General features: G+C 44.9%; 1 protein-coding gene and 1 long non-coding RNA gene across 5 annotated transcripts; one reads left to right on the top strand and one right to left on the bottom strand.

Moving 5' to 3' along the window:
- Window positions 1-1,519: 1,519 nt before the first annotated feature.
- LOC135186967 (uncharacterized) lies at window positions 1,520-3,059 on the bottom strand. The gene is made up of 2 exons (XR_010307154.1): window positions 3,015-3,059; window positions 1,520-2,201 (listed from the first exon to the last, which is right to left on the bottom strand). It is a non-coding gene; the product is annotated as an uncharacterized LOC135186967 (long non-coding RNA).
- Window positions 3,060-3,911: 852 nt separating this feature from the next.
- On the top strand, window positions 3,912-25,321 carry LOC135186966 (cytochrome P450 2J4-like). 4 transcript variants are annotated; one of them, XM_064165208.1, is made up of 10 exons: window positions 3,912-4,019; window positions 8,281-8,384; window positions 9,782-9,944; window positions 11,930-12,079; window positions 13,397-13,557; window positions 15,197-15,373; window positions 16,797-16,938; window positions 19,363-19,550; window positions 21,940-22,081; window positions 23,134-25,321. In XM_064165208.1, the coding sequence occupies exons 1-10, from the start codon at window positions 4,007-4,009 to the stop codon at window positions 23,310-23,312; spliced, it is 1,419 nt and encodes a 472-aa protein (XP_064021278.1). In that variant the 5' UTR covers window positions 3,912-4,006; the 3' UTR covers window positions 23,313-25,321. The 4 variants fall into 4 exon arrangements, with proteins under 4 accessions (XP_064021278.1, XP_064021279.1, XP_064021280.1 ...); XM_064165209.1 differs by having other exon boundaries at window positions 8,271-8,384; window positions 9,834-9,944; XM_064165210.1 differs by lacking the exon at window positions 9,782-9,944 and having other exon boundaries at window positions 8,271-8,384.
- Window positions 25,322-26,733: the final 1,412 nt, after the last annotated feature.

Here is a 26,733-nt window from a genome sequence, read left to right as displayed (position 1 = left end):
AAGCTGATCCAGCTCAAACTGCTTCTAAATCTGCAGGATATCTTCACTCTGGAGAGGATCCAATGACTGAAGTTTGTGTGGAGGGAAGACACCTGGTTACCCATCCCAAACTGCAGTGTGAGCTCTGCCTCCTTCTAAGGAAGCCACGACAAGTGGAAAGGGTGAGATCACTTTGAGGCAGAAACTGCCTGGAAGTACTCAACAGTTCTCTTATGTTGCTGCCCCTGCTTTTTCCAGAACTGCTGTGTAAACGTTTGCAGACTCTTAGAGCAGCAGAGCTACTTTGTGCTTGTGACTGTTGTGAGAGAGGGCAGTGTTGTGAAGAGACACAGAGGGCACAGGGGAACCAAATGAGGTTCAACAAGGACAAGTGCAGAGTCCTGCACCTGGGAAGGAATAATAAACTGCACCAGCACAGACTGGGAGGTGATCTGCTGGAGAGCAGCCCTGTGCAGATGCACCTGGGAGTGCTGGTGGCTAACAAGTTACCCATGGCACAGCAATGTGCCCTTGTGGCCAAGAAGGCCAAGGGGATCTTGGGGTGTATTAGGAAGAGTGTGTCCAGCAGATCAAGGGAGGTTCTCCTTCCCCTCTACTCTGCCCTGATGAGACCTCATCTTGAATACTGTGTTCAGCTTTGGGCTCCACAGTTTAAGAGGGACAGGGATCTGCTGGAGAGGGTCCAGCGGAGGGCACTGCCCTTGAGGAGAGGCTGAGGGACCTGGGGCTTTCATGTCTGGAGAAGAGAAGACTGAGAGAGGATTTAATCAATGTTTATAAACACCTGAGGGCTGGTCAAGAGCAGGGAGACAGGCTCTGCTCACTTGCTGCCTGGGATAGGACAAGGAGCAATGGGTGTAAGCTGCAGCACAGGAGGTTCCAGCTCAACACAGGGGGAACTTCTTTACTGTGAGGGTCCCAGAGCACTGGAACAGGCTCCCCAGGGAGGTTGTGGAGTCTCCTTCTCTGGAGACTTTCAAGGCCTGTCTGGATGTGTTCCTCTGTGATCTGTGCTAGATTGTGTGGTCCTGCTCTGGCAGAGGGGTTGGACTTGATGATCTCCTTGGGTCTCTTCCAACTCCTAACATCCTGTGAGCCTGTGAAGAGCAAGAAAAATGAAAGCAAGGGCAAATCCTCCAAGCAAAAGGATGAGGTCTGAGAAATGTGTTTGAATGCTTCACAGAAGCTTAGAGGAGCTCATCTTTCAAGGGCATATCCTGAGAGTCTCTGCAGGCTGGATGAATCCTGCAGTAAAATAGTTAGTAAAATAATTCGTAAGAGATTCCAGAAAAAAATCTTTCCTGAAGCAAATCAGCCTGGAAGAAGTTGCTTCTCCCACTCCCTACTTTTCTCCACTTCTACAAGAGTTCTGCAGCACTTCCTTACCCCTTTGACACCCAAGTCCAGAACTGCAACCTTGTGCTGTCCCATACATGTTTGTCATCCCTAGTCTCTGCCCTAGATCCTCACTCCAGCTGTCACACACAATTGGAGGCTGCAGAAGAGCTGACAGGGATGATGATGATGATGATACACATTATTTCCTGTGGTGGAAGATGTCTTTATATGAGAAGCTCTAAGGCCTCTCTCAGCAGTACAAATAGTGACCAATAACATTTCCTGCAGTGTGACATTTACAAGAAGTGCAACAGTTTTAACCTCCAGTGATATTTCTACCTTTTAATTCAATACCCATGGAAGAATTTTTTTTGTGGGAGACAAAAAAATACCCAAACAGTTTTGCTGGACATTGCTACTGTAAAAACCTAACAACAATAACAACAACTTTTTTTTTCCTCCCATCTTTATTTTTCTTGCTTAACTTTAAGGATGTGTCCACATAGCGCAGTTGCCTCATGTGTGATTGATTGAGAAACTGGTGTCTAAAGGACTGTGTTTTCTTTGCCAAGATCAGCTGTAAATCTCTTGCATATTAATTTGGTATATAGCATCAGTGGCTGCCATCCAACTTAGGCTTTGTCCCACAAGTAACTGGCAAACGCTAAAAGCTGCTGAGTCTGTTTGCCATCTTCCTTGAAAGTCACACTAGCAGAGTTGCTGTAGGTGCTGGAAGTTATTTCCTGAAGGCTGGCACTGAATGGCAAATCCATAAGCAGCATTGTCCAAGGGCTTTCTTCCACAGGAGGCTTGGGTGAAGGTGGAGGGGCATTGATTAGATGTGTCCCTCCCTCCTGGGGCAACTGGCAGAAAAGTGACAAAGAACCAGCAGAGAGGCAGATGATGAGAGAGAGGGCAGATTACTAGGGCTTGTTGGGGCACTGTGATGGTTTGGGTGTTCCCCACCCCCCCACACTTTGGAAATCACCCAGACTAGACTCTGGAAATTGAATGAAGCTTATATTTACAGCTAGCACAATATACAAGCAGATAGTTACAGTATATACAGCTGTAGACAGAAATATACAAGTAAAAGGTAATACAGAAACATAAAAGCCCTCCCAGAAACCTGAGTCCCCAGGAGGGGCTCCAAACTGCCCTTCCACCTTCTCTTCCCCCCTCTCAACCTTACCCCAGTCCCAAGGAAGAAGGGAGGTTCAGCCAGGGGGTTAGGAAGCAAAGTGGATTGATCAGAGAAATGGCAGAGAGGCTAGAGAGAGACATGCAGCTTGGAGCTCCCCAGCAGGAGAACTGCCTTGTCTGTGTTTTGATTCTTGCTCTTATACATCTCAGCAAGCCTGTGAGGGAAGTAGCCATCACCATTGTTTCCCTTCCACAGCCTGTAATCGAATCCTTCTCACCAAAACATTCTTGCTAGCTTCAAACTAGCACAATCCACCCCTGTCTATTTCGCTCAGAGTATTGCTGAGATCTGATCTAATCTAAAGCAATGTTTACACTAACGAGTATTACAAGCTCAGTTCACACTTCAAACTAGCACAGGCACAGGCCCAGCTGTAAAATCAATTGTGAAGGGAATTTCTTGCCACAGATAGTGTGCAGCCCTCAATCCCTCTGTTCTCCTCGCGTTAGCACCTCACAGTGCAAGTCCTTACCGCTGAACTCTCCTTGGAAGCATAAAGAGAAAGCTTCCCTGATGAGGAAAGAGAGGCATGACTCAGACCTCTGCCTGCTGCACTTTATCCACGGCTAATTGTCACATTGCTACTTTAGCAAAACAGATGTTCTCTGTTAGCAGCTTAATGCAATGAGTGCTATACTTCAAAAGGTTGCTGTCCCTGCCACCACGCAGGAGATTTAAGAGTGTGTATGTGATGGAGCATTATTAAGCTTCTGTGCTGCTGCTTGCTTGCTTCCCTCCCTTCCCCCTTAAGATATATAAAATCAAATGAAGAAATGTCACCTAAATCTTTCTTCAAAGCATTTGTGGAGGCTTATTTAGGTTGCTAAGTCAACTTCTGAAATCTGAAATGTTATAGAAGACAGCCCTGCTTGAGAAAAAGCCTGCATGGAATGGTGGTGTATTTCAAAACTGACCTGCCAGTCACCATTTCAGGTTTGCTCAGGTTATCAGCCAGCCTGACCCTTCTGTAAAGCTCATGTGGCTGCTTCTATCTCATTATTCCCTTGGTTTCTGCCTCCTGTTGCTTGACTTGTGCTTGCCACACCCTAGTTAAAGACCTGGGGGATTTGTAAATACCTGACTGCAAAGGATTTCTGGTGAGAAGTGCAAGGTGGAGGTAGGTAATGGGGTTGGTATGGCTCCGTTTATACTAATCTGGGATAATATATTGCTATAAGTTGAGTGTAGTGATTGTAGAACATTACTGAGTTCTGCAGATTCTGCCTTTCATGTTCTGCATTCAGATTCCACCCATGTAAATTTAGGAGTGCTAATAATTGCCCGATTAGCAAGCCTGCTCCGTTACACATTTTAGGCATAAACAGTCCTAGAGTGCTGTGCAATTTCCTGCCTTCATTTGCAGCAATAGATAACTGTGCCTCGACAGAGCTAAGATGTAGTTCATCACAGTGAAGTGCCCAGAGACACTTAGTGGAGTGTGAGCTAAAGGAAGGAAATCCTTGCATGAAGCACATAGGTCAGTGCTTATATCTTGGGGGTTTTGTTGTTGGGTTGGGTTATTTTAAATGCTACTGTAGAAGAACATATATTGTAAACTGGATGACCTAGTCTAGAATGTATGTATGGTTCAATGACAAAGGAGGGTGGAGGTTGTATTGATCTTCCAGTCTTGCAGTCTTTATTAATTATCTCCTTTGCTCATTGTTGTACATCACTGTTCTCAGCTTTCTTTGTCTGCAAGGCTCCTCTTTTAAAAGCTCCTTATTTGCAACCACTGGTACCTGCATCTCTTTAAAATGGTGTTTCTTCTCCATGAGCTTGTGCCCTTTGAGTTTTCTCTTGCATATGGCTCTTCTTGAAGCTGTGGGGTTTGAGTTGCTTGTTTGTCTGGATCTGAGGGCCACATTCCTCTCCGTGTTGTTCTGGGCACATATCTGCCAAGCTTACCCAGTGAAGAATCCACCCAGACTGATGTGCTTATCTGCAGACTTCCTTGCTGGACATGTTGGAACTAACCATCCTGAGTAAGGCAAGATCTATCTCATGTGACATTGTTGTTTCTTGTGCTGAAAAGATGTAGCTATGTCAGGGTAGAACTTGAAGATGCTGCTTTTGGTTTGGAATGACTCTGCAATGTGTCTGTTTTAAACATGAAGACAAACTGATCATGTCACTTCAGACTGTTAGCACCAGTTCTGGAGCCCCCTGTGGGAGAATTCTCCCGCAGCAGGACATGAGCTGTAAACATGAGAACTTGTGCTGGGAGATGTCCTTGAGCTGGAAGCTACAATGAGCAACCCACTCACACCCACAGGGGGCTGAGCCTGCCAGCCCCCTGGGGTGGACACTGTGGGTTGTTATTGACACAGGGTAACCTATCTGCACCTTGCATGTGGCTCTGGGCCAGTCTGTACTGTCCACTTGTGCCAGCCCCAGGCTGATGGTGCATGCCTTTTTCTGAGTACTATATAAGACATTGCACTGTCCTAATAAAGTGGACTGATGCAGAGAAGCTGCTGAGTGGACTCGTCAGCACCCCGATCTCGCCGCTCACCAGCCTCCCGGCTCCGACAGCCCCATTACAAGAAGGATGTGGACCTGCTGGAGTGTGCCCAGAGAAGGGCCACGAGGATGATCAGAGGGCTGGAGCAGCTCTCCCATGAGGACAGACTGAAAGAGTTCAGTCTGGAGAAAAGGAGGCTCCCAGGTGACCTTCTTGTGGCCTTCCAGTATCTGAAGTGGGCTACAAAAAAGCTGGGGAGGGACTTTTTAGGCTATTAGAGAGTGACAGGACTGGGGGAATGGAGAATGGAGTGAAGCTGGAGATGGGTAGGTTCAGACTGGACATGAGGAGGAAGTTGTTGAGCATGAGAGTGGTGAGAGCCTGGAATGGGTTGCCCAAAGAGGTGGTTGAGGCCTCATCCCTGGAGGTGTTTAAGGCCAGGCTGGATGAGGCTGTGGGCTGCCTGATCTAGGGTAGGGTGTCCTTGGGCATGGCAGGGGGGATTGGAACTGGATGATCCTTGTGGTGCCTTCCAACCCTGACTGATTCAATGATTCCACCTGCTGCCCTACAAAAAGAGACCCTAATGTCAGAATGTCAATTTCAGCCTCTTTTGTGACAACAGAAATCTGTGTTTCTCTCAGGCTTTGGAATTTATCCTCTGACCTCTTTTTTTTTTTTACATCTCTTTTACTGCTGATTTTCTTAACTCTTTGTGCAATAGGTGGGGCTTTTTTGGGGGTCTTTTTTGTTGATACTGCTGGTGTTTGGTTTTGTTGTTGAGGTTTTTGTTTGTTTGGGTTTATTGATGTCTTGGGTCTTAGTCTGCTCATGAAATTTATGCGATTCAGCATTTCTTCTGACTTCAGTTGTCTGCACAAAACTCATTTTCTTCTTCTTTTTTTTTTTAAGGGGGGGCTTTGGTTTGAGTTTTTTGTTTGTTTCCTTTTTAAAAAAAGTAAACTTCATACTTTGGTTTGAAGAAGCAAATTTTCCCTGCTCTTGTATTTTGATGATTTCAGCCTCATAGTGTGTGGCTGAACCCAACTTACACTGCTTTGAGCAAAGCTGTGAAGCTGGCCCCAGCCCACTGGCCACACAAGCTGCCCTGGTTAGTTTTGCATTGATAAGTCATAAGCCCAACTCTTCCATGCTGCCTCCACTGTGCAATGCAGGTACCTACAACAGCTGCAATGGTTGGTCACATGAAAGAGGAGGATTAATATCACTGAGTCAGTTTCTTAATGTTGGCAGATTTGCCAAACAATGCCTTTACTTACGTGTTGGAGGGCAGGGATATTTCTTGTTCAGACTTGTACTTCAGTTTTAGCAAAGACAATTTGTCCTTGCAATGCAAGAGAGGATCCTCTGGTAAATGACAGGCAGTGCTTTCCCTTGTCTGTGTTCCAAACTGGGCATGAATCCCATCATTGTCAGAGAACTTTCAATCTAATAACTTGCTGATACCTTGGCAATAGCCAGGACTCTGAAATTGATGACAACAAAACCAAAGGAGAAAATAAACCAAGCTGAGTGAAGGCTTCAACTAGGTTAGATGCTACAAAAGGAGATAAACTCCTAATTGTAGTTCTTCTACTTAAATTCATTTAAAATTGCAACAAAGTTAATATTCTTGTTATTTTTACTGGTATGTTTTACTAATAAACCAAGGCAAAGCAAGGCTTCAACTAGGTTAGACACTAGAAAAGGAGGCAGAATTGTGATTGTAATTCTACTTAATTCATTTAAACTTTTAATAAAGTTAATATTCTTGTTATTATTACTATTTTACTTACAAACCAAGGCAAAGGAAGGCTTCATCTAGGTTAGATCCTACAGAAGGAGATAAACTTCTAATTGTAATTCTTCTACTTAATTTAAACTTTTAATACTTAATATTCTTGTTATGACTATTATATTTTACTAATAAACCAAGGCAAATGAAGGCTTCACCTAGGTTAGATCCTACAGAAGGATATAAACTTCTAATTGTAATTCTTCTACTTAATTTAAACTTTTAATAGTTAATATTCTTGTTATTTTTACTATTATATTTTACTAATAAACCAAGGCAAAGGAAGGCTTCACCTAGGTTAGATCCTACAGAAGGAGATAAACTTCTAATTGTAATTCTTCTACTTAATTTAAACTTTTAATAGTTAATATTCTTGTTATTTTTACTATTATATTTTACTAATAAACCAAGGCAAAGGAAGGCTTCACCTAGGTTAGATCCTACAGAAGGAGATAAACTTCTAATTGTAATTCTTCTACTTAATTTAAACTTTTAATAGTTAATATTCTTGTTATTTTTACTACTACATTTTACTAATAAACCCAGGCAAATGAAGGCTTCAATCAGGTTAGACACTACAGAAGGAGACAAACTAATTGTAATTCTTCTACTTAATTCATTCTTCACCTTAATTCATTTAAAATTGTAGCAAAATTAATATTCTTGTTATTTTACAGTTTAACTATTTAAGTTCATATTCTTGTTATTTTTACTATCAAAGTAAGTATAATAATTCCCCATTTACTGAGGGGGGAAAAAAAAAGTGGGGGCTGCACACTCAAGGCCAATTTTTCAGGATTTTCATGTCACAGTTTTGTTTTCTAGCTGCAGACTCAGACTGCAACTCCTGTGGGTCTTGCCTATGTGAGCTGTGTACTGACAGGTGAACCTGAGTTAACAATCACATTTAAAGAGAAATGAACCAGTCTTAATGACTAAAGCACCTGGAAAACCTAACTGAACATGTAGCACTCATCATCTGAATATGGTGATTCTGAGATGAACAGCTGTTAAGTTTTCAAAGGTCCCAAGGCAGATGAAACTGAGTTTCACTCATCTCACATAGAGGGTTCGACAAAGGCTCTCTCAGCTGGTGTCACCCCAGTCCAATACAGATCAACAGTTCCCTAGCACAACCTTCAGGACAAATCCCTGGAGAACAAGCAATGCCATGTTTTCACCCCCGGGGGTTTGCGTTTAGTCGGCTTGATCTGTCTGTGTATGTGTGCAAATGTATAGGTTGCAGGAGAAGGGCAGGAGGTGTTAAAGAGGGAGGGACAGAGGGAGGGAAAGGCACTGAGTCTTTACAGAACTCAGTCTGCAGAGACAACTGGCGGAACGAGAAGAGCACCTGTTCCAAGCTCCAGTAGCTCCTTTTTTGGATAGAGGCAAGCTGACAAATCAGCTCTGCCATGCTGACAATAAGTCAAGCTCTTGTAGTCCTGCTCATTTTTCTGCTAACTGTTCAGTTTTTCAAAGTGCAAAGGGCACGCAAGCACTTCCCTCCTGGACCAGCTCCTCTCCCGCTGTTTGGAAACTTGGTGCACCTAAACTTCCAATTTCACCGGGATCTTCTGATGGAGGTATTTCTTTTGAGATGCTCTTAGCTGGTTAATTTTAGTCACAGCTTAACCAAAACCTCGTGTGTTAATAGCAAGGTGAAGTGGTTAAGTCTGTGGAAGTCATGGACGAGGTGTAGACGTACAAAGATCAGCTTGATTCCTAAATTCAGGTCACCTTCTTATGTAAATATGTCATCTTTACGAGGGATTTCATGCCCTTAAGGCTCACATAAACTTGGGGACATGGTTTCTGACTTGTTATTAAAGTCAGAGAATACCAATAATTGAAAAGCTGCTTCTGCAATGCTGGTAACTCCTGCTGTGTGACTTGCACCAATTCTGACACGCTGGCACTGCCTCTTTGATCATGATCGTGTGGTGCATACTCACAGAATCATAGAATTGGTTTGGTTGGGAACAAACCCTGTAAGATCAACGAGTCCAACCATAGACTCAGCACCACCACGGCCATTAAACTGTGTTTATGGATGTTTGCAATGCAGACAGGGCTTCTCAGCTGCCAACACCTCCTTCAAACTACATCTTTGCCACTTGTGTTTGGAGACAGCTGCTCCTGCCTCTGTACTCTGGAAGTCATTCTTCCAGTGGTTTACAGATGACCTCTAATTCAGATCTGTGCTTGAGGCACTACAGACAGATCATTGAATCAGAGAGGCAGTGGAAAGCCAACATCTAAAGAATTATAAGGAGAAGTGAGTGGCTGATGTAATTCTGGTGGCACCTTAAACACTGTCTAGTACCTCTTTGGTAGCACCATGATTGTATTGGAGCAGAGTCCCATTCTTGGACAAAGCTTTTTCCAGAAGTGGTTGAACTTCATCTGTGATATATCTGTCTCTGCATGGACACTTCTTCTGCCTCCAGTTCTCAGTGCTCTCCTCAGCACTGTGGGTTCAGCTGCAGCCCTCTGGCACTTCATGCCTATTGACTAGTTTTTGGCTCCACTTTCTCTCCTGTAGAACACGGATGGAGCAGGGCTAATCTGTGTTTTCCTCTTGCAAAGGAAGGGCTGCCTGGAGGCATAGAGCCCCAGAGAAGTGCAGATTGTGGCTGGTCAGATAATGAGGTACAAATGTTGGGGTTGGATGCGATGCAATCTGAAATACAGAAGTCTTTCTTTGTCTGCAGCATCACTGCAGCTTGTGCTTTGGAAAAAAAATATATATATCACCTCCCCCCAGGAAATAAAATTGGCTGCTGAAAGCCTTCTTCTCAGAAAACCAGTGTTTCTGCTTCCAGCTATAACACAGCTAGAATATATGCTGCATATGTGTATTCGTGGGGATGATGGTCTCAGCGCAAATTTGCCGCTGGGCTGGTGAAAAGCAGCTGCAATGTCTGAGATGTTTGAAGAGTTTCATCACTTCGTTCTCTTCTGGCACCTTTTACACTTACAGTTGGCAAAGACTCACGGTAACATGTATACTCTGTGGTTTGGGTGGTTCCCAGTGATCATCCTCAATGGCTATCAAGCAGTTAAGGATGGCATGACTACACACCCTGAAGATGTTTCTGGGCGGATGTTGGGTCCTTTCTTCGTAGCAATGGCCAAAAGAAAAGGTGAGGTTTTTCCTCTCGTAAATAGTGCACAGGAGTGTTAACTTTGCCAGCTGCTCTGCCTTCTTGGACTCTCTACTCTCCCACTCTGATGCTCTTTTGTCAGATATTGTCCAAGTCTTCCATTAGCTCTTGAGAATAACTTACCACCTGCCATTATGCCTCACATACTGAGCTTTCCTAAGCCTGGGAAACACCCCAGGTCAGATTGTTTCTAGGTGACCTTTTTACTGTGTTCAAGATATATGGGGTCCCAGCTCAGAACTAAGCAGTCTTGCCCTCTTGACAGGATAATCCAATTTGCTGCACATGATTTTGCTGTACATTACATGAATGCAAACCTTGTTTATATGTTTGGTAACCATAAATCACAGAGAGAGTGATTGGCATTGCAATGGGCTGCCCAGGGAGGTGGTGGAGTCACCAGCCCTGGAGGAGTTAAAAAAAAAGACTGGATGAGTCACTTAGTGCCATGGTCTGGCTGATTGGATGGGGCTGGGTGCTAGGTTGGACTGGATGATCCTGGAGGTCTCTTCCAACCTGGTTGATTCTATGATTCTATATGTTGTGGCTGCCAAACACCTTCCAGACAAGCAAGAGACCTGTAACACCATCCTTAAGGAGTCTCATTGCTGTTTGCAGCTGCTCTTAAAGATTTGGTGAATGCCCCTTGCGAGAGTGCATCTGATAAATGAAAACTCACCTCTCCTCTTCTGCTTAGTGTATTTCATAGAATCAACAAGGTTGGAAGAGACTTCCAGGCTCATCCAGTCCAACCTAGCACCCAACCCTATCCAGTCAACTAGACCACAGCACTGAGTGCCTCAGCCAGGCTTTTCTTGAACACCTCCATGGAGGGTGACTCCACCACCTCCCTGGGTGGTTTTTTCATCAGTCTGAAGTATTTTATTTTTTCTCCTCTCTATTTGTTATACCAAAGCAAACACAGATTGTTTAAGGATAGGTAAAGGATCACCATCACAGCAGCAGTTCACAGCTAGTGCAACTTAGTGGTCTTCCTTTAGGAGGAGAATCACAGACTCAGAGAATGTTAGGGGTTGCAAAGGACCTCCAGGGATCATTGAGTCCAAGTCCCTTGCCAAAGCAGGATAACCTAGGGCAGGCTGCACAGGAACACATCCAGGTGGCTTTGGAAAGCCTCCAGAGAAGGAGACTTTGCAACCTCTCTGGGCAGCCTGTTCCAGTGCTCCATCACCCTCACCATAAAGAAGTGCCTGCTCGTGTGGAGGTGGAACCTCCTGTGTTCTAGCTTGCACCTGTTGTACTTGTCCTATCACTGAGCACCTCTGAAAAGAGACTGACACCTCCCTCTTGACACCCAGCCCTCAGATATTTATAGATGTTGATAAGATCCTCTCTCAACTTTCTCTTCTCAAGACTAAACAGCCCCAGGTCTCTCAGCCTTTCTTCACAGGAAAGATGTTCAAGTCCCACAATCATCCTTGTACCTCTCTGTTGGACTCTCTCCAGCAGATCCCTGTCCTTCTTCCATGGGGAAGCCCAAAATTGGGCTCAAATGTCACTTATCCTTCACCTTTGTAGCTTTGACCTACAAGCATAACATTATTTGATCTATATCTCATAAACATACCACTGTAGAAAGTCTGAAGAAATTCATCCAGCTCTTCTTGTCTGGAGCACGGCCACTCGAGTATGGCTAAAAGCAGATCTAAAAAGACATGTTAAGGTCTGAGGGGTTTTGTTTGTTTTGTTTTTTAATGAAGACACTAATTAAGAGCAGTCAGCAAAACCTCAGGCTGCTCTTTCCAAAGATTAACTACAATCAGCATGAAGAATATGTGGTCTAGTTAGAGTCCGGGGCTGTGATTTCTGATCGCTGATGCTTTCACCTAAAGGTAATTGCATCACAGTGTAGACCCTGGTTTACTCTGTGTAGTTTACAATGTTTTGCTGACTGAATCATGTGTGTCTGTGGCAAATAGTAACATGCCAGGGAATGTCTTCAGGTGTTATACTGGCAAGTGGTCACTCCTGGAAGCAGCAGAGACGCTTTAGCATAATGACTCTACGCAGAATGGGAATGGGGAAGAAATGCCTGGAGCGTCGAGTGCAAGAAGACGCCTCTCACCTGGTGGAGTTCTTTATGAGCCTAAAAGGTATCTATCTGCTAAGAAATCAAACAGCTTTGAGTCCTGGAGCTTTAGCTTCAGTATGGAAACTTACCTACCCTTTTCTGGTGTCAGGGTAGGTCTAGAGTGGTGCATCCAAGCTTGCCAAAGCCCAAAGAGCACAAAGAGTGTGGTATTGTAAGAGGGAAGCTGTTCATAAATGGTGTTGGGAACCTCTGGTATTCTACCTCCATGTGTTTATCACTGCTCTATGATATGATTATACAGTGATATGTTGTCACTGAACTGCACAGCCAGGCCACCCTCAGACTGCCTACAACAGGTAACTAAAGAGTGTTGTAAAGCTGAGTTATTTCTCCCTCTTTCAACGACATTAGGTGCCATGAGGTAAGCTGGATAGGTTACTGGCTGGCTGGCTAAGTAACTATTGGCAAGAGAATCCAGAAAGTAGGATTCAGGAGGGGATTTCAGTGGATTATCAAGTCCAACCTAGAGTCCAAGCCAGGATCATTTCTATCCAAACAATTCTTTCTTTTTGCATGGATGTCTCATAACTTTAACAAACTCATCAGACACAGATGTGATGATAATACTGTTCACAGCTCAGACTGGAATAGTTTTAGCCTTGTGTGCTTGGCAGTTCCTATCAAGCTATTCTGCTTCCTGAGTGTTCCTACAGTCCTTCAGCTTTTCCTCTGAAGTAATTTGTTTTACATATTTGAATGTGTCTATCACTGCCTTCTTTCAGTTCATCTCCAGTGACATTTCTTCTTTCTCACATTCTGGCTTATCTTTCTTCCACACAGTTGAAGACAACAGAGTCTGTGTAATATCCTCTAATGGATCATAGTTGTATGTCATTTCATAGAATTATAGAATCAGTCAGGGTTGGAAGGGACCACAAGGATCATCTAGTTCCAACCCCCCCTGCCATGGCCAGGCATACCCTAGATCAGGCTGGCCACAGCCTCATCCAGCCTGGCCTTAAACACCTCCAGGGATGGGGCCTCAGCCACCTCCCTAGGCAACCCATTCCAGGCTCTCACTACCCTTATGCTGAACAACTTCCTCCTCATTTCCAGTCTGAATCTCCCCACCTCCAGCTGTGCTCCATTTCACAGGAAGGGCTATGCCTCGTAGAACTACAAGGAAACAGTTTAACAGTGTCCTTGGCTTTCAGACTATGTTTATTTTCATTAACTAATGCCTCATCTCTGTGCCCATTCATGCCTTGTCTGGATAAAGAGGACGTTTGATGTAATCTCTAACAGTATCTTGTCCTATCTGTATATGGAACACCTGAAAAACCCATTGAGGGTGAATAGCAGTTAACTGTGTTTGCAGGAAGACCTGTGGATCCTTCTTTCCCTCTTTTCCACTCTATTTCAAATGTGGTTTGTGCCCTGGTTTTTGGATATCATTTCTCTGATGAGGACAAAACCTTCCATGAACTGATCAGCGCCACAGAGAACATATTCAGATTCGTAGGCAGCTTCCTTCATCAGGTGAGCAAATAATCTGCTGGTTTGTATTCTGAAAGAGGGAGAAAATGAAAGTGTGGATACAAAAATGAGTCTTCACTAAACACAGAGCAACTGGCAAATGCAAACTGGGAGCTCAGTGGTATCCTTGGGGAGCTTATTACCGACGCCTTGGTTTTAAGGAATCAGTTTCCTTGCAAGTTTAGGAGACATCTCTCTGCCAACTCCTGGCTTGAAGTCTTTCAGCAATTCTGAGACTGTTAACAGAAACCTTTAAACTTGAGAGTGGAGTTTGTTATAAATTTCAACTCTGCAGTGCTGCTTCACCCACCTTCATTTACTTCCCCCAAAATAGGTATCGTTGCATTTGTTTTCCTGCATTTCACTGCTCTGCAAGCTGTATGCTAACAATTTGGGTCTTTTTCCTCCCTCATAGATAATAAGATATTCTTTATGAATCTTTCCATTAGTTCATGATAGCTTCCAATTCACACATTACAAAACCAAGACATGCATTCTCTGACAGTCTGACAATTCAAGTTCTGTCAGAGAGTTTTCAGTAGCTACCTACAACAAGGCCAACCTTGCATAGAATCACAGAATCAACCAGGCTGGAAGAGACCTCCAAGATCATCCAGTCCAACCTAGCACCCAGCCCTAGAACAACATTGTTGGACTTGCTGATCTCGGAGGTCTTTTCCAGCCTCAATTATTCTGTGATTCTGAGATGCTCAGCTCCTCCAGTGGGCACACTTATGTTCCAGTATTTCAGTGCAAAAATTAAGAGGAAAAGGACTGGTGCAAGCTAGCAGATAACAGGATGAAAAAGGCAAATAGAATAGTTTCCAGCATTGTTTTCCCTTTAGGTCTGGAGAAGTGTTAAAGCAGGTTCTGGTGGGGGGACTTAGCAGCAGTCTGTTAGACCTACTGTAAGGTCTTGGACACTTTATGTTGTGAGTATGAAGTGAAAGAAATGTAGGCAAATGTTAAGGGGATGCTTGAATTTAGCAAGACTTCACTTGTTAGAACTGAAAGAGCAAAGCAGGGAGATAGAAATATTGTTTGCTTGGCAGGGTGGAGTGGCAGCTGCTGCAGAGGGAACTATCCAAGCTAGAGGACAATCCTCTGAGCCTACAAATGTGTGAACAAATACACTCATCAGACTGAAGATGAAAGATTCCTTACCATCAAAACAATTACTGGTCCTGCAGCAGTCACAAGGGAAAATTCTGATGGGGCAAATGAAATTAGCTCTTGCAATGGTACCTGCTTTACACTTTCCTTCTGTGACTTCCATAAATTCAACCAGCTACTGGAAGCTTCAGACTTGTTAATCTCAGTAGCCACTCAATATCCAGCAAGGATGTCCTTACACTTTGAGTATGTGAAGGCTAGGGTCTCCAACTGTGCAGGAGTAAGGTCTTCTAGCAACAGAAGCAGCTTACTGGTATGAGCAGAGTGTTGTCAGCACTGCCTTGACCCCCAGGAAGGAGTGTGTCCAAATTGCTAGTAAAGTTTTCCCACATGACAGCAAAAATCTACTCAAAGCAGTGCTGATCTCTTTATTCTACCATCGACATTCCCCAACAGGACAATTCAGCCTTTGATGTTTCTAAAAGCTACTGATGGGTAACTCATAGTGCCTCATGTGTCGCTCCCGCAGCTGTATGATCTCCTGCCCTGGCTGATGCGCTGTCTCCCCGGTCCTCATAAGCAGGCATTGTCTTCCTATGATGTCCTGAGCTCCTTTGCAAGGAAGGAGATCAGAAGGCATGTGGAGAGAGGGATACCAGATGAACCACAGGATTTCATTGACTTTTACCTGTCTGAGATGGAGAAAGTAAGTGTTCCTTCTGCCTGGAGTAGAAGGCTGAACAGACCACTACATCACCCAGTCTGCCCTCCTCTGTCATAGTGTCTTACATTTCATAGGCCTCTCCATGTGAATGTAGTAGCCTGGGACACATTAACTCTTACCCATCTTTGTGTTTTGGTTACATGAACAAAGTACCACAAAGTCTGTTTGGGTGTGAACTCAGGAGCCATCATTTGCTTCCCATAGATACCCATCAGTGTACCACAGTCCAGTGGTAAATATGAAACAGTTCATACCTGTAGGTTACATATTTTGGCAGACTACCTCATCTTCTGCAGCAGGGTACCTCGTGTTTGCAATGAGATTAAGCACACACACATAGACAATTAGCCTGAAATTGCTGACATCCTGCTTTGGGTTTCAGAGTGCTGATGCTGGCATCTGCACGCCACACAACTGTGTGGTTCCACCTCTGAGAGGGAATTTCATGGTTACTGGAAAGTCTCCTTATGTCCTCATTTGAGGAGATTCTCTACTCCTTAAAGAATGAGGCAGATGCTGAGGGAGCTGGGGATGTGCAGCCTGGAGAAGAGAAGGCTCAGGGGGACCTCATTGCTCTCTACAACTCCCTGAAGGGAGGCTGTAGCCAGGTGGGAGTTGGTCTCTTCTGCCAGGCAAGCAGCAACAGAACAAGGGGACACAGTCTCAAGTTGTGCCAGGGGAAGGCTAGGCTGGATGTTAGGAGGAAGTTGTTGGCAGAGAAAGTGATTGGCATTGGAATGGGCTGCCCAGGGAGGTGGTGGAGTCACCATCCCTGGAGGTGTTGAAGAAAAGCCTGGGTGAGGCACTTAGTGCCATGGTCTGGTTGACTGGCTAGGGCTGGGTGCTAGGTTGGAGTGGATGATCTTGGAGGTCTCTTCCAGCCTGGTTGATTCTATGCTTCTAATTTTTTGACATTTGTTACTCCCTAATTATAAGGAGAAAATATGTAGGTTTGTCTCTGCCACCAGGTCACAGCTGTGCTGAACAGAGAGAAGAAATGACTCTCAAGGTGTTCTGTTGAGATCCTTTTATTCAGTTGGGTTTTACTCCAGTATTTGGTAGCACACTGGAGAGAGCAAGGCCACACTGTGGGACACTTGTTTAGGAGTACACTCCTAGGCTAACAGCACAACTTGCAGTGTGCTGTAAAGCTCTCATGATTAAGTCAACAGGCATAAAACTCCCTGGTTTTTAATGAAAGAATATTCTACTTCATGACAAAGAGCAATGCAGATTTATCACTTCTGCCTGGGAAAATATGAATCTCTTAGGACTTAGCAAAACCTGCACTGTTGAGTATTCTGTGTGCCCATGCCTGCTGTGGGAATAAGGATTCTCACACAGGTGGCACACAGGATCAACTAACTTCTATGCTTTCTCTTCAACTTTTTATCATCATCTACAGTCTAAAGATGGGGCCAAGCCCAAGTATGATGAAGACAACTTGGTGCACATTATCTGTGATCTTTTCCTTGGTGGATCAGAGACATCAAGCACAACATTGCACTGGGGTCTGCTCCATATGGTAGTGAATCCAGACATCCAAGGTGAGATGTGCTGTGAAATGCTGTGGGTACTACAAGTGTTAATATAGATGAATATAATGAGTTGCAGGCATAAAAGCCACTAGTTGAAGCTGTCTCTCACTCTCTGAAAACACAAGAATGGGAAAAATCAAAGGCCCATCCTTCGACCTGACCAAACCAGGTGGCTGAAGGCACTTGCAGTGAGACAGAAGCTGTCACTTGCAGTGGGACAGAAGTTTGACCTTTGCAGTGTTGAGTCAGTGAGGCACTATATGTGGGGAGTTTTCAGGCTGCTGGCAGCCAGAATCAGAGCTTGAACATGAGTCCTGTCTGCACCAGACATTGATCAGGTATGAGGAGTGCTAAGACAGATTTACTGTGTTTGCCACACAGTCAGCCTGCTCTCGCTTCCCCTCCTGGCACAGCGCTCCCTGCTCAGCACACCAGTACTCCTAACAACCCACTGGGCCCCTTACTACATGTGATGGTTTGGGAGTTCTCCACCTCCCCACTCTTATGGAATCACCCAGACTAGATTCAGCCAAGCTGGAAGGAATGGAACTTTGTATTTACAGCTTAGCACAATCTATTAGCAGGTATTTACAATAGCTACAGCTATAGACAGAAATAGCCAAGTTAAAGGTAATACAGAAACACAGCAGCCCTCCCAGAAACCAGAGTGCCCAGGAGGGGCTCCCAACCACCCTTCCACCTTCTTCCCACCTCTCTACCTTATCCCAGACTTTGCCTCATGTGCAAGGTGAGCCTGGAGAGTTGGCAAGGGGGGTTAGAAATCAGAAGGATTAGTTACATAGAAAACAGCCCAGGGAGAAAGCACAGGCTCTGACAGAGACCCCCCACACTGTCTTGTCTATATTTAGGTTCTTGTTTTTATACATCTCAGCAAGCCTACGAGTGAAATAGACATCATCATTGTTTTCTTTTCACAGCCTATAATCTAATTCTTCTCACTAAAATATTCCAATTTGCCTCAAACTAGCACAGTGGACAAACCACCTGCACAGATCTTGGTTGCCCTAAGGAAGGTCCATGGTCCTGGTGGAGAAAGCTGTCTCTTCCTCTGCATTTCTTCTCATGGAACAGAGATGCAAGACAATTTGAAAATCTATATAGTTCCTTGAAATGAAGCATGGGCTCCTTTCTGTCATTGCTGAGTACTTCATTCACAAGGCTAGGCAGCAGGCATCCATGGGATAGGAGCTGCTGAGGGCTGACCTCATGCCTTCTGTGTGTTATTAGCATCTGGCCCTTAAACACAGCCACTAATGTTTGTTGTAGATTGTTCACACAACAGCACACAAACCTCAGGAGAAAACAAACAAACATCTGCAAGGGATGGGGAAAAAAAAACCCAAACAAACAACAGAAAGAGAAATAGATGTTTAAGAGGAGGATTCTGGCTGCCTGATATGTAGAAGTGATGTTTCCAGGCAAGAACTGCTGGCAGCACACACAGGCTGTCCCTGTCTGAGTTAATATTGCTTATCTCATTAACAGCATTGCTCATCCACGTCTCTGTCAGGAGAAGAAAGGCTACGTCCAGGGTTTCAGGTTTTGGGTACTCCTGGGGCTGGTGGCTTTTGCATCTGCTCTGCTCAAGCCCAGAGAGCAAGGCAGACACCTGTATTCCCTCAGCCTCAGCAGGGGGCTGAAAAGGCTGTGTCGTTGAGTACCTAACTGCATCCAAGTGTTCAGGCTGATTCAGATGTTGTTTGTTCATGCAGTATGTTGCCATACTTGGACTGACTCTGTTCAGCTTATCCCTTGCACTGGGAGTTAACATCTGAGGTATTTATGTCAATTTTGCACATGAGATTTAGATTTTGAGATAAGATCAACTAAGCAATCCCTAAATACCTTTAAAAGCTGGAACTAAGTGACCCGCCCTAGACTCATTAAGCGTTCTGTAAGGTGATTGTCAGAGCTGCAGCAAACAAAGTCCTTGTTTGTGATTCTGGACCACACTCTTAGGTTATCTTCCTAATCATATAATCACATTACATCACAGGTTATAGATAATAATTCACAGAATCATGGAATCAGAGAATCAGTCAGGGTTGGAAGTGGCCACAAGGAACATCTAGTTCCAACTTGCTTGCCATGGGCAGGGACACTTCACACTAGATCAGGCTGTCCACAGCCTCATCCAGCCTGACCTTAAACACCTCCAGGGATGGGGCTTCGACCACTTCCCTGGGCAACCCATTCCAGGCTCTCACCACCCTCACACTGACAAACTTCTTCCTAACATCCAGTCTGAACCTACCTATTTCTAGCTTTGTTCCATTCTGCCTGGTCCTATCACTACCTGACATCCTAGAAAGTTCCTCCCCAGCTTTCTTGTTCCTGCTTCTCCAAGAAAAGGGACCTGCTACAACACTTCATGCACTCCTCCCATCTGAAATGGCGAATATTTCTCCACAGAGAAAGTGCAGAAGGAGCTGGATGCTGTTTTGAATCCCTCCCAGTTGATTTGTTACGAGGATCGGAGAGAACTGCCCTACACAAACGCCGTGGTTCATGAGATCCAGCGCTTCAGCAACATCGTCTCTGTCGGCATGCCCAGGGTGTGCATCAGGGACACAACGCTGCTAGGATTCCCTGTCAAAAAGGTACAGACCTCTTTCCAGCCTCTCTTCAGCAGAGAGGTATTTAGCTTTTATTCCTGTTTTGTCAGTCGTTTTCTCTCTATAAAATCTTCTCTGTATAACCCAGGGACATGGTGCCTGGGGAAGAGTTACCGCTTTTGGCTCCAGGAATGACTTAATTCTCTCACTTCAAGAGCTGCAGCTGATGAGACCCCTGCTTAGGATGAGCTCCTGCCTCACTCATCCACAGCACAACTGCAGAGACCAGCTCTGCGAGGCTGCAGATGGACTGACAGGAGAACCTGCTTTGCCAAAGCAGGAGTGCTTACTCTTGCCCAATTTGGCACTGACAGCACTCTTGGGATGGAGGAAGACTTGGGTTGGACTTGATGATCTATGAGGTCTCTTCCAACCTTGGTGATACTGTGATACTGTGACTTATGAGAGGATGGCTCATAGCTCCAACAGACTGCATGAGCTAAAGGACCTGACTGAGTCTGTAATAGCTGAAGGACTGTTGGTCCCAAATACTGCCTAAAACACTTGCTCACAGCCAGTAAGGCTGTGTGACAAAAGCTATGCCAGGTGCCAGTTCTCACTGCAAAGTACTAGCAGGAAGCAGGAAATGGTTGCTTTTATTGCAAGAGAAATAGGAGAGGCCAGTACTATTATTGGCATCTGGGACTGGCCCCACCTAACTCATTTTGTGGTGAAGGTTTCACTCTGTTTTGTCTGCTTCTGACAGCCAGGTAGCCAGGGCACGTGAACTGGCCTGCTGAGACTGACCACTAAAGAAAAAGGCTGAGGTATTACTGCTAAAAGGGCTCAGAAGTTGTCAACAAAGTATTGCAGTTATTTCTGACTTCATTTCTCTCTTAAGCCCAAAAGAAATTTTCCAAAGCTATTACCTGAATACCAATAGAAGAGTCCTACTAGAGGTGTTAATAAGATTAGTAGTAAAAGTGACCACAGTGCAGTTGTACCGACACCACTAACGCTGTTAGCACTCACTGACATAGCTGTGGAGCTGAGAACAGCTCATTTCCAGCACAGAAACTGACCACCCAACTCCAGTTTTCCAGGCAAATGGTCTTCTGGCCACATGCTATCTGCTCACCACAAAGAAATGGCAACAAGCAGCAAGTTTTATCCACTGTCACAGAGGGGTATTCTGCTGCATACCCTCCGTCGATTGTGGCGGAGGGGAGAAATTAATTGGGGTGAGATAATATGCTATAAAAACAGATATTTATTAAACTCAATATTCTGAACTCTCACCACCCCCAAGCACTGCATATTAATATTAAAAAGGATTCTACATGGTCATGAGAACATTCTAGGATTAATATCTACAGTAACTTATTTAATAATTAGCAAACAATTCAACTATAAACAGAGAGAGTTTTCCCTGCGGCTTAATGCCGCTTGGCGTCTATATGCTATTCACCCAGTAGAGTGGGCTGGAAACTGTTTCTGCTCTATGGCAGAGGCAACAGATATTACAGAGGCATTAAAGCATTCACTTACAATTCTTATTAATTACCAATCACCCTCCAGGGCTATGTCACAGCCTGTTACTAATGTCCAAACTTCAGGGGAGATTTGCCCGTGGACTTCGAGGCTGGAATCCTCCGGCTTCTGGGGAAAGACAGTCTCTGACCTTGTGCTGCTGACTTCTTCTGGATGCTCTCTCCAGGGATACGTAGGCAGGACCTCAGGTGCAGAGGCAGGATGCTGTGCTGCCTCAGCATGATGTAACGCTGGCCAGACAGGCCGATAGCGTGCAGACAATTCAGAGTCTGCTCCTGGTTACTCGGTGGCAATGGCACTTCCCAGGTAATGATAGGCAGCAGGCATGCAAGTGTGCATGGCTGCCTGGGAGTCTATAGGCTCCACATACATATATAGGCAGGTTTAAGTGAGCTCTGCAAATAAGTATGCAGGCAAGGGAGTCTGAGCTGCAAGTGAGTCAGAGCAATGCAGGGGCGTCCGAGCATGTTGTTTACCTGTGTACCCCTATTTATTGAATGTGGGCTGAGATTAATGGCCCTTTGACCACTAGAATGACCAATCAGGTTGGCAGTCAGCCAAACCTTCCCATAATAGGCAAAAGTCACTTGCCTGGACTTCCCAAATCTGGTGATCACATGGGCCTTACACCAGGCTGGGTGTGGGGGGGCTTACACAACATGTTTCCAACCACCTTGTATGACATAGACCCTAGGCAGGCCAGACTTTGTGGCACCAGGTCTGTTGTGCCCCTTTTATCTGTTTACCTCTGGTTTAGGCAGAAAAACATGTCCAGGCAGGGCAAGGCATAAACAAGCCTATTTTTGGCCCTCCACGACATCCCCCAGGCAGAAAGTGGCAGGCTAGTTAGGACTTGCAACTGAATCAAGTTCTTCCCTTGCAGGGCACCGTGGTTATGCCGAACATAGCATCTGTTCTGTACGACCCTGAGCAGTGGGAAACACCTCGGCAGTTCAACCCTGGGCATTTCCTGGATAAAGCAGGAAATTTTATACCTCGAGAGGCCTTCTTGCCATTCTCAGCAGGTAAATGCACTGACAGTTTGAATCAGCCCAACAGATTAGATGGGGAACGCAGAAGTGTGAGGCTGCTGCTTTTGATGAACAGTACTGGCTTGTTTCTGCCAAGGGAGGTGCTTCTGTGCTGCCAGACCCCAAACTGTTCTTAGGACACTCTAGTGGGAACCCTGCTCAAACTCCTAAGCTGGGTGCATGCTGCAGTTATTCACAGTTAGTGTCTGTAGCACTCTTTATCTGTACTTTATTTTTACTGAGAAGAAATGTGTGCCTAGTTTGGACTGGAGTTCCTTGCAAGCCCTTTTAAAGGAACCAAATGAAAGGAAAGCAGAGTGCATCCTACTATACAGAGGATGAAGTTCTTGCTTGTAGAACTGAAAATCCAATTGCAAAGGAAGGAGAAAATAATGCACAAAGATCACACTTAGCAGTAAAGTTTCTACTCTGTTGGCTTTGGTTTGGTTTCTCTGTTGATGTAGCAGACTAGTCAGCTGTCCATCCAAGAGTGGTTTCCTCATGTAAATGGCTTTTTCTTGTATTTGTCTGCTAATCCAGAAATGTGGCTGCATTATTCACCTCTTCTGCTGATGCCATTGGTTCCATCATGGAACCCTTGGAAATTGACAGTAGGCCTCTTGCTTTGCCTTTAAAGTGACCAAGCCTTTGTTCAGTTGCAAATGTCATTGCTAAGTCATTTTTATCCACTGACTTGGACTTCATGAAGAAGGAGTATGTAAACAGCTGGCAGATTCTTGGTCTATGTGACCCTGAAGCTCAACACCTGTAAAAGAAAAACAATTTTCCACTAGGTCAAGAGAGAAATGCTGGTGGGACCTCAGGGATTTTCACTGCAACTCTCATTTGTTGTCTCCTAACTCAGGGCATTGGATGGGATCATTCTGAGAAAGGATCTGTGAAGTTTTACTTCTGTGGCTTTCAAGATTTGAGCCTTGAACAAAAAATACCCTCCCCCAACCCCAGCTTATAAAGAAGAATGAACAAAGTTATTATGACACTGAACAATTCCCAGCACTCACTGTCCTTGCTCTCTTCCTCCGCAGGGCACCGGGTGTGTTTGGGGGAGCACCTGGCCAGGACCGAGCTCTTTGTCTTCTTTGCCAACCTGCTGCGGGCTTTCACCTTCCGGCTCCCTGAGGGGGTGACACAGATCAGCACAGAGCCCGTTTGTGGGGGTACACTGCAGCCCCACCCGTACAGGATTTGTGCCATTCCACGCTAGGCTGCAGCACGTCACAGAGGGGCACGAGACAGCCACCCTTAGCTCTGTGGATTTTCTGTGTGCAGACCACCTTCTGCTAGCCAGGATATTGACACTAGCCTATCCCAGGGCTATTCAGAAAGGAGATGTAAGTCAAGATCCAGACCCTCACTATTTTTGGTCTGGGCCTTGTGAAGTTCTCAGATATTCTTACAAGGATCTTAACCACTTTTTCCTCTTGGAGAGCACCTGAAGCTCGATGCTGTGGCTCCTGGTCGAAGCCAAGGTGCTGCAGTTTCTGGCCCTAGGCAAGCAGAATCATGATGATGCTCAGTCTCAAGTAAACCTCAGTAAAATGCAACAGAGGATCTCAGCAAGAGCTGAGTAGGTGTCATTCCTGTGAGTGCTGTGATGGCCTCAAGTCATCTGACTTTGAAAAATACACTTTAAAGCACTACTTTGGCTTTACTGTTCTGAACTTGCAGACTTTAATTTGTTGATAGGCTGCAAATTAAGAACCCAAACCCAGGAAACACACTAGAACGTGGGTGCATTAATGTCTGGATTTGATGTGTCTCTCATGTGGAAGACAGAGCTAAGCTGAAGAAAGAAAAACTGGAATTTGGTGTATGCCAGCACCGTGCAAGTGTGTCTTGGCAGCCTGATCGCTGTGGTGAGGCATTGCCAAGTGGTTTGTTTGGCAGTTGCCTTTCATGAGGCTTTTAAACATGAAGCTTCTGTGATGTGGAATCACACTCATTATCAATCCTGTTTGGATAGAGTGTAAATGTGGGATGAGATATTCACTTTGCCAGTGGGTTTCACTGCTGACTTTGCAGCAGAGGTATGCAGAGGCTTTGGAAGGCAGTGTCTACAGGCTAGCTGAACACTCAGGTGTTTCCCATTTTCTCTGGGGTCTGTTCTGGTTTCATTAATATATATATACACACACCAGACTTGCTCTTTCCATTCAATCTTATTCCACTCCTCCCCTAGTTTCCATTCCTACTCCAAACTACTCTTTTTCAGGTAAACTTTGTTTTGGGATTCACCTTCCCTTTTGGTTTCTCACCACTTGCATCTTTCCATCCTATCAAACTTCTGCCTCCTTTCACTTTTTTTTTGCATGAGTCTTAGTAAATGAATCAATGACTTTTCAGGAGAGATATTAGAAGCTCTGATTTATTTGTTCTTTGAGGCTTCAGCCCTTGACAAGAAGAGTACAGAAACTATGGAGGGTGCACTGGAGGCAACTTAGTGTAAGGAAAGACATAAATGATGATGTGATGCAGGGATACTGAAACAGCTATTATTAACATAACTGCTCACTGGCACTGATTCAACTCAAGATGAAGGCAGTTCAAGCATACAGCTGGAGGTGACTGCCAAGCTCAGCTGTGGCTTTGTTAAAGCAAAGTACTGTAGTATTCTTGAATACAAATCACTTTTGGAAGGGATCCAAATGCTGGAATGGAGTAGAGCTGTCTGTAAACACTGCTGTAAACTTGATTGAATTGGTATGAGGACCAAAAGTGCTTTCATGTTGGAATATAAACTATTAGTAATTAAATCATTGTGGTACATCTGAACTTCCTGAATTGAAAATGGAGGAGAATGTTACTAAAAAGAAGTGAGAACTACTGAAAATCAGGCTGAGCTGGACCAGATCCTGGCATGCCTTGTGGCTCCAGCAGTGTTCTGCTCTAGCGTAGTCCAGTGCCTACAAGCTTGCTGAGCTGGAAGGGAAATCAGAACAGCAATGGGTTTCACAAAAGCAATAGGTGTCACAAATAATCCAGACTGTTACATCACACAGCACATCCTAAACTGTTCCAGGGCCCACACACTTCTGCTCAGCCTTCTTTTCAGCTTTATCTGCACTTGTCCTCCACCCTACTCTCCCACACCTCCTCCTTTCCACTCACCTTGCTAGAGATGGTGTCCGTCACTACCTCTGCCCACTCCTTTTGTCATTCTGTCACTCACTGAAGCTAATAATTAATATTAATTAATAATAATTAATAACAAGATGTGTGTGAAGCTGGTTGTGTGAAGGGCTGGAGCATTACATCCATTGAGACTGCAGCTGTTCTCAGCACTGCTGATAAACAGCTTCTGCATGATTGGGCAGGACTGAGGAGTGGCACAAGTTGAAAAGAGCTGGCAATTCACTGCCTGTTTCAGCCATTCCAGGGCCCTGTCTCACCAGACCCCTACCAGGCATTACAAAGAAGTACAGAAGACTTTGAAGAGACTCTACTAAAATCTTGGCTGAAGGGCAGGAGCCCCCAGCTCTCCCTTTGAGGAACTGAGTTTCCAAACAGTCTTGCACAAGAGTTTGTTATGCCTGAACAGAGGAGCCAGTGGGGTGTGTGTAACCTCCTGTAAGGATCAGTCCACATGGGTTGTGGAGCCAGAACCTCTCTGCAGATGTCCAGACCTATGGCACAAATTTACATTCATGCATTCCCGAAAAGATTTGAAGATAGCTGATGGTGGAAGGCAAACAGAAACTCTGCTCTCTTGGGAATGCTTCTGAGATGGAGAGCAACATGGTTTCCCCTCCCAGAGACCATTCTCCCAGTACTTGTCTAGGGTTTATGTCCTGGTAGGGCATAAATCCTGCCAGGCTGTTTTAACCCTTGCTCTCCTCCTCCAGTTGTGGGTCTGGGAGTAGATGAGCAAACGATGGAGAGTTTGGCACTGGCAAAGCTTTGAGGGCTAGGGGCTTAGCACCATGTCTCAGGTGTCTTGTGCTGCCCCTCAGTGTGCCTGCAGAAGCTTTGAATTCATTGGCCAGGGCAATGGTGCTACTGTCTAGTGGCCAGTTCCATTTTCAAAGGAATGTATTTAATGGGAGGTGACTTAGAAACCACCTTTCTGTGCCAACTCTCTACTGGCACCACCACCTCATTCCCACCTCCTTACCTGGAATCATGGCAGCCACGTGCTTGCAGCTAGCACTTGCAGCTTAGCAGCAACTCAGCTCTTCTCTCCTTCCCTCTGCCTGGAATATTTAGTATTTCATCCCGGGGTCATTATAGAGGGTTTTGGAAGCATCTTTGCACAGGAAACTTAGTGACAAAAGCATGGTGAGTACATCTGCTGGAGTTAATGCTAAGACTCCATCAGCACAGTTAGATTTTCTTTCCTGTTCTTTGTCATTCTTATTTTCCGAGTTCTGATTGTTTAAACTGTTTAATTCCATGCTTGTAAATACCCTTCATGCAACTACTTCCTGTCACCCGAAAATCCAAAGGATCTCAGGGAATTTTCCTGAGTTCTGGGATAGGAATGAAAAATATGAGTCACCTAGAAATTTATATTCATAACTCATAACAAGTTATTAATTTCCACACAGACACACATCTCCAGCTTCTGGGCTGGCTGATCTCTGTCAGTGGAGAATCATAGAATCAAGCAGGTTGGAAGAGACCTCCAA

This window comes from Pogoniulus pusillus, chromosome 26 (genome assembly GCF_015220805.1).
Source record: "Pogoniulus pusillus isolate bPogPus1 chromosome 26, bPogPus1.pri, whole genome shotgun sequence".
Taxonomy (NCBI): domain Eukaryota; kingdom Metazoa; phylum Chordata; class Aves; order Piciformes; family Lybiidae; genus Pogoniulus; species Pogoniulus pusillus.
This window is presented reverse-complemented; position numbering and strand designations above follow the sequence as displayed.

Coding starts and splice junctions, on each gene's coding strand:
- LOC135186966 (XM_064165207.1), top strand. CDS start 8,214: ATGCTGACAATAAGTCAAGCTCTTGTAGTCCTGCTCATTTTTCTGCTA. Junction 16,939..19,362: donor AGTGAATCCAGACATCCAAG/GTGAGATGTGCT, acceptor ATTTCTCCACAG/AGAAAGTGCAGAAGGAGCTG. Junction 22,082..23,133: donor CTTCTTGCCATTCTCAGCAG/GTAAATGCACTG, acceptor CTTCCTCCGCAG/GGCACCGGGTGTGTTTGGGG.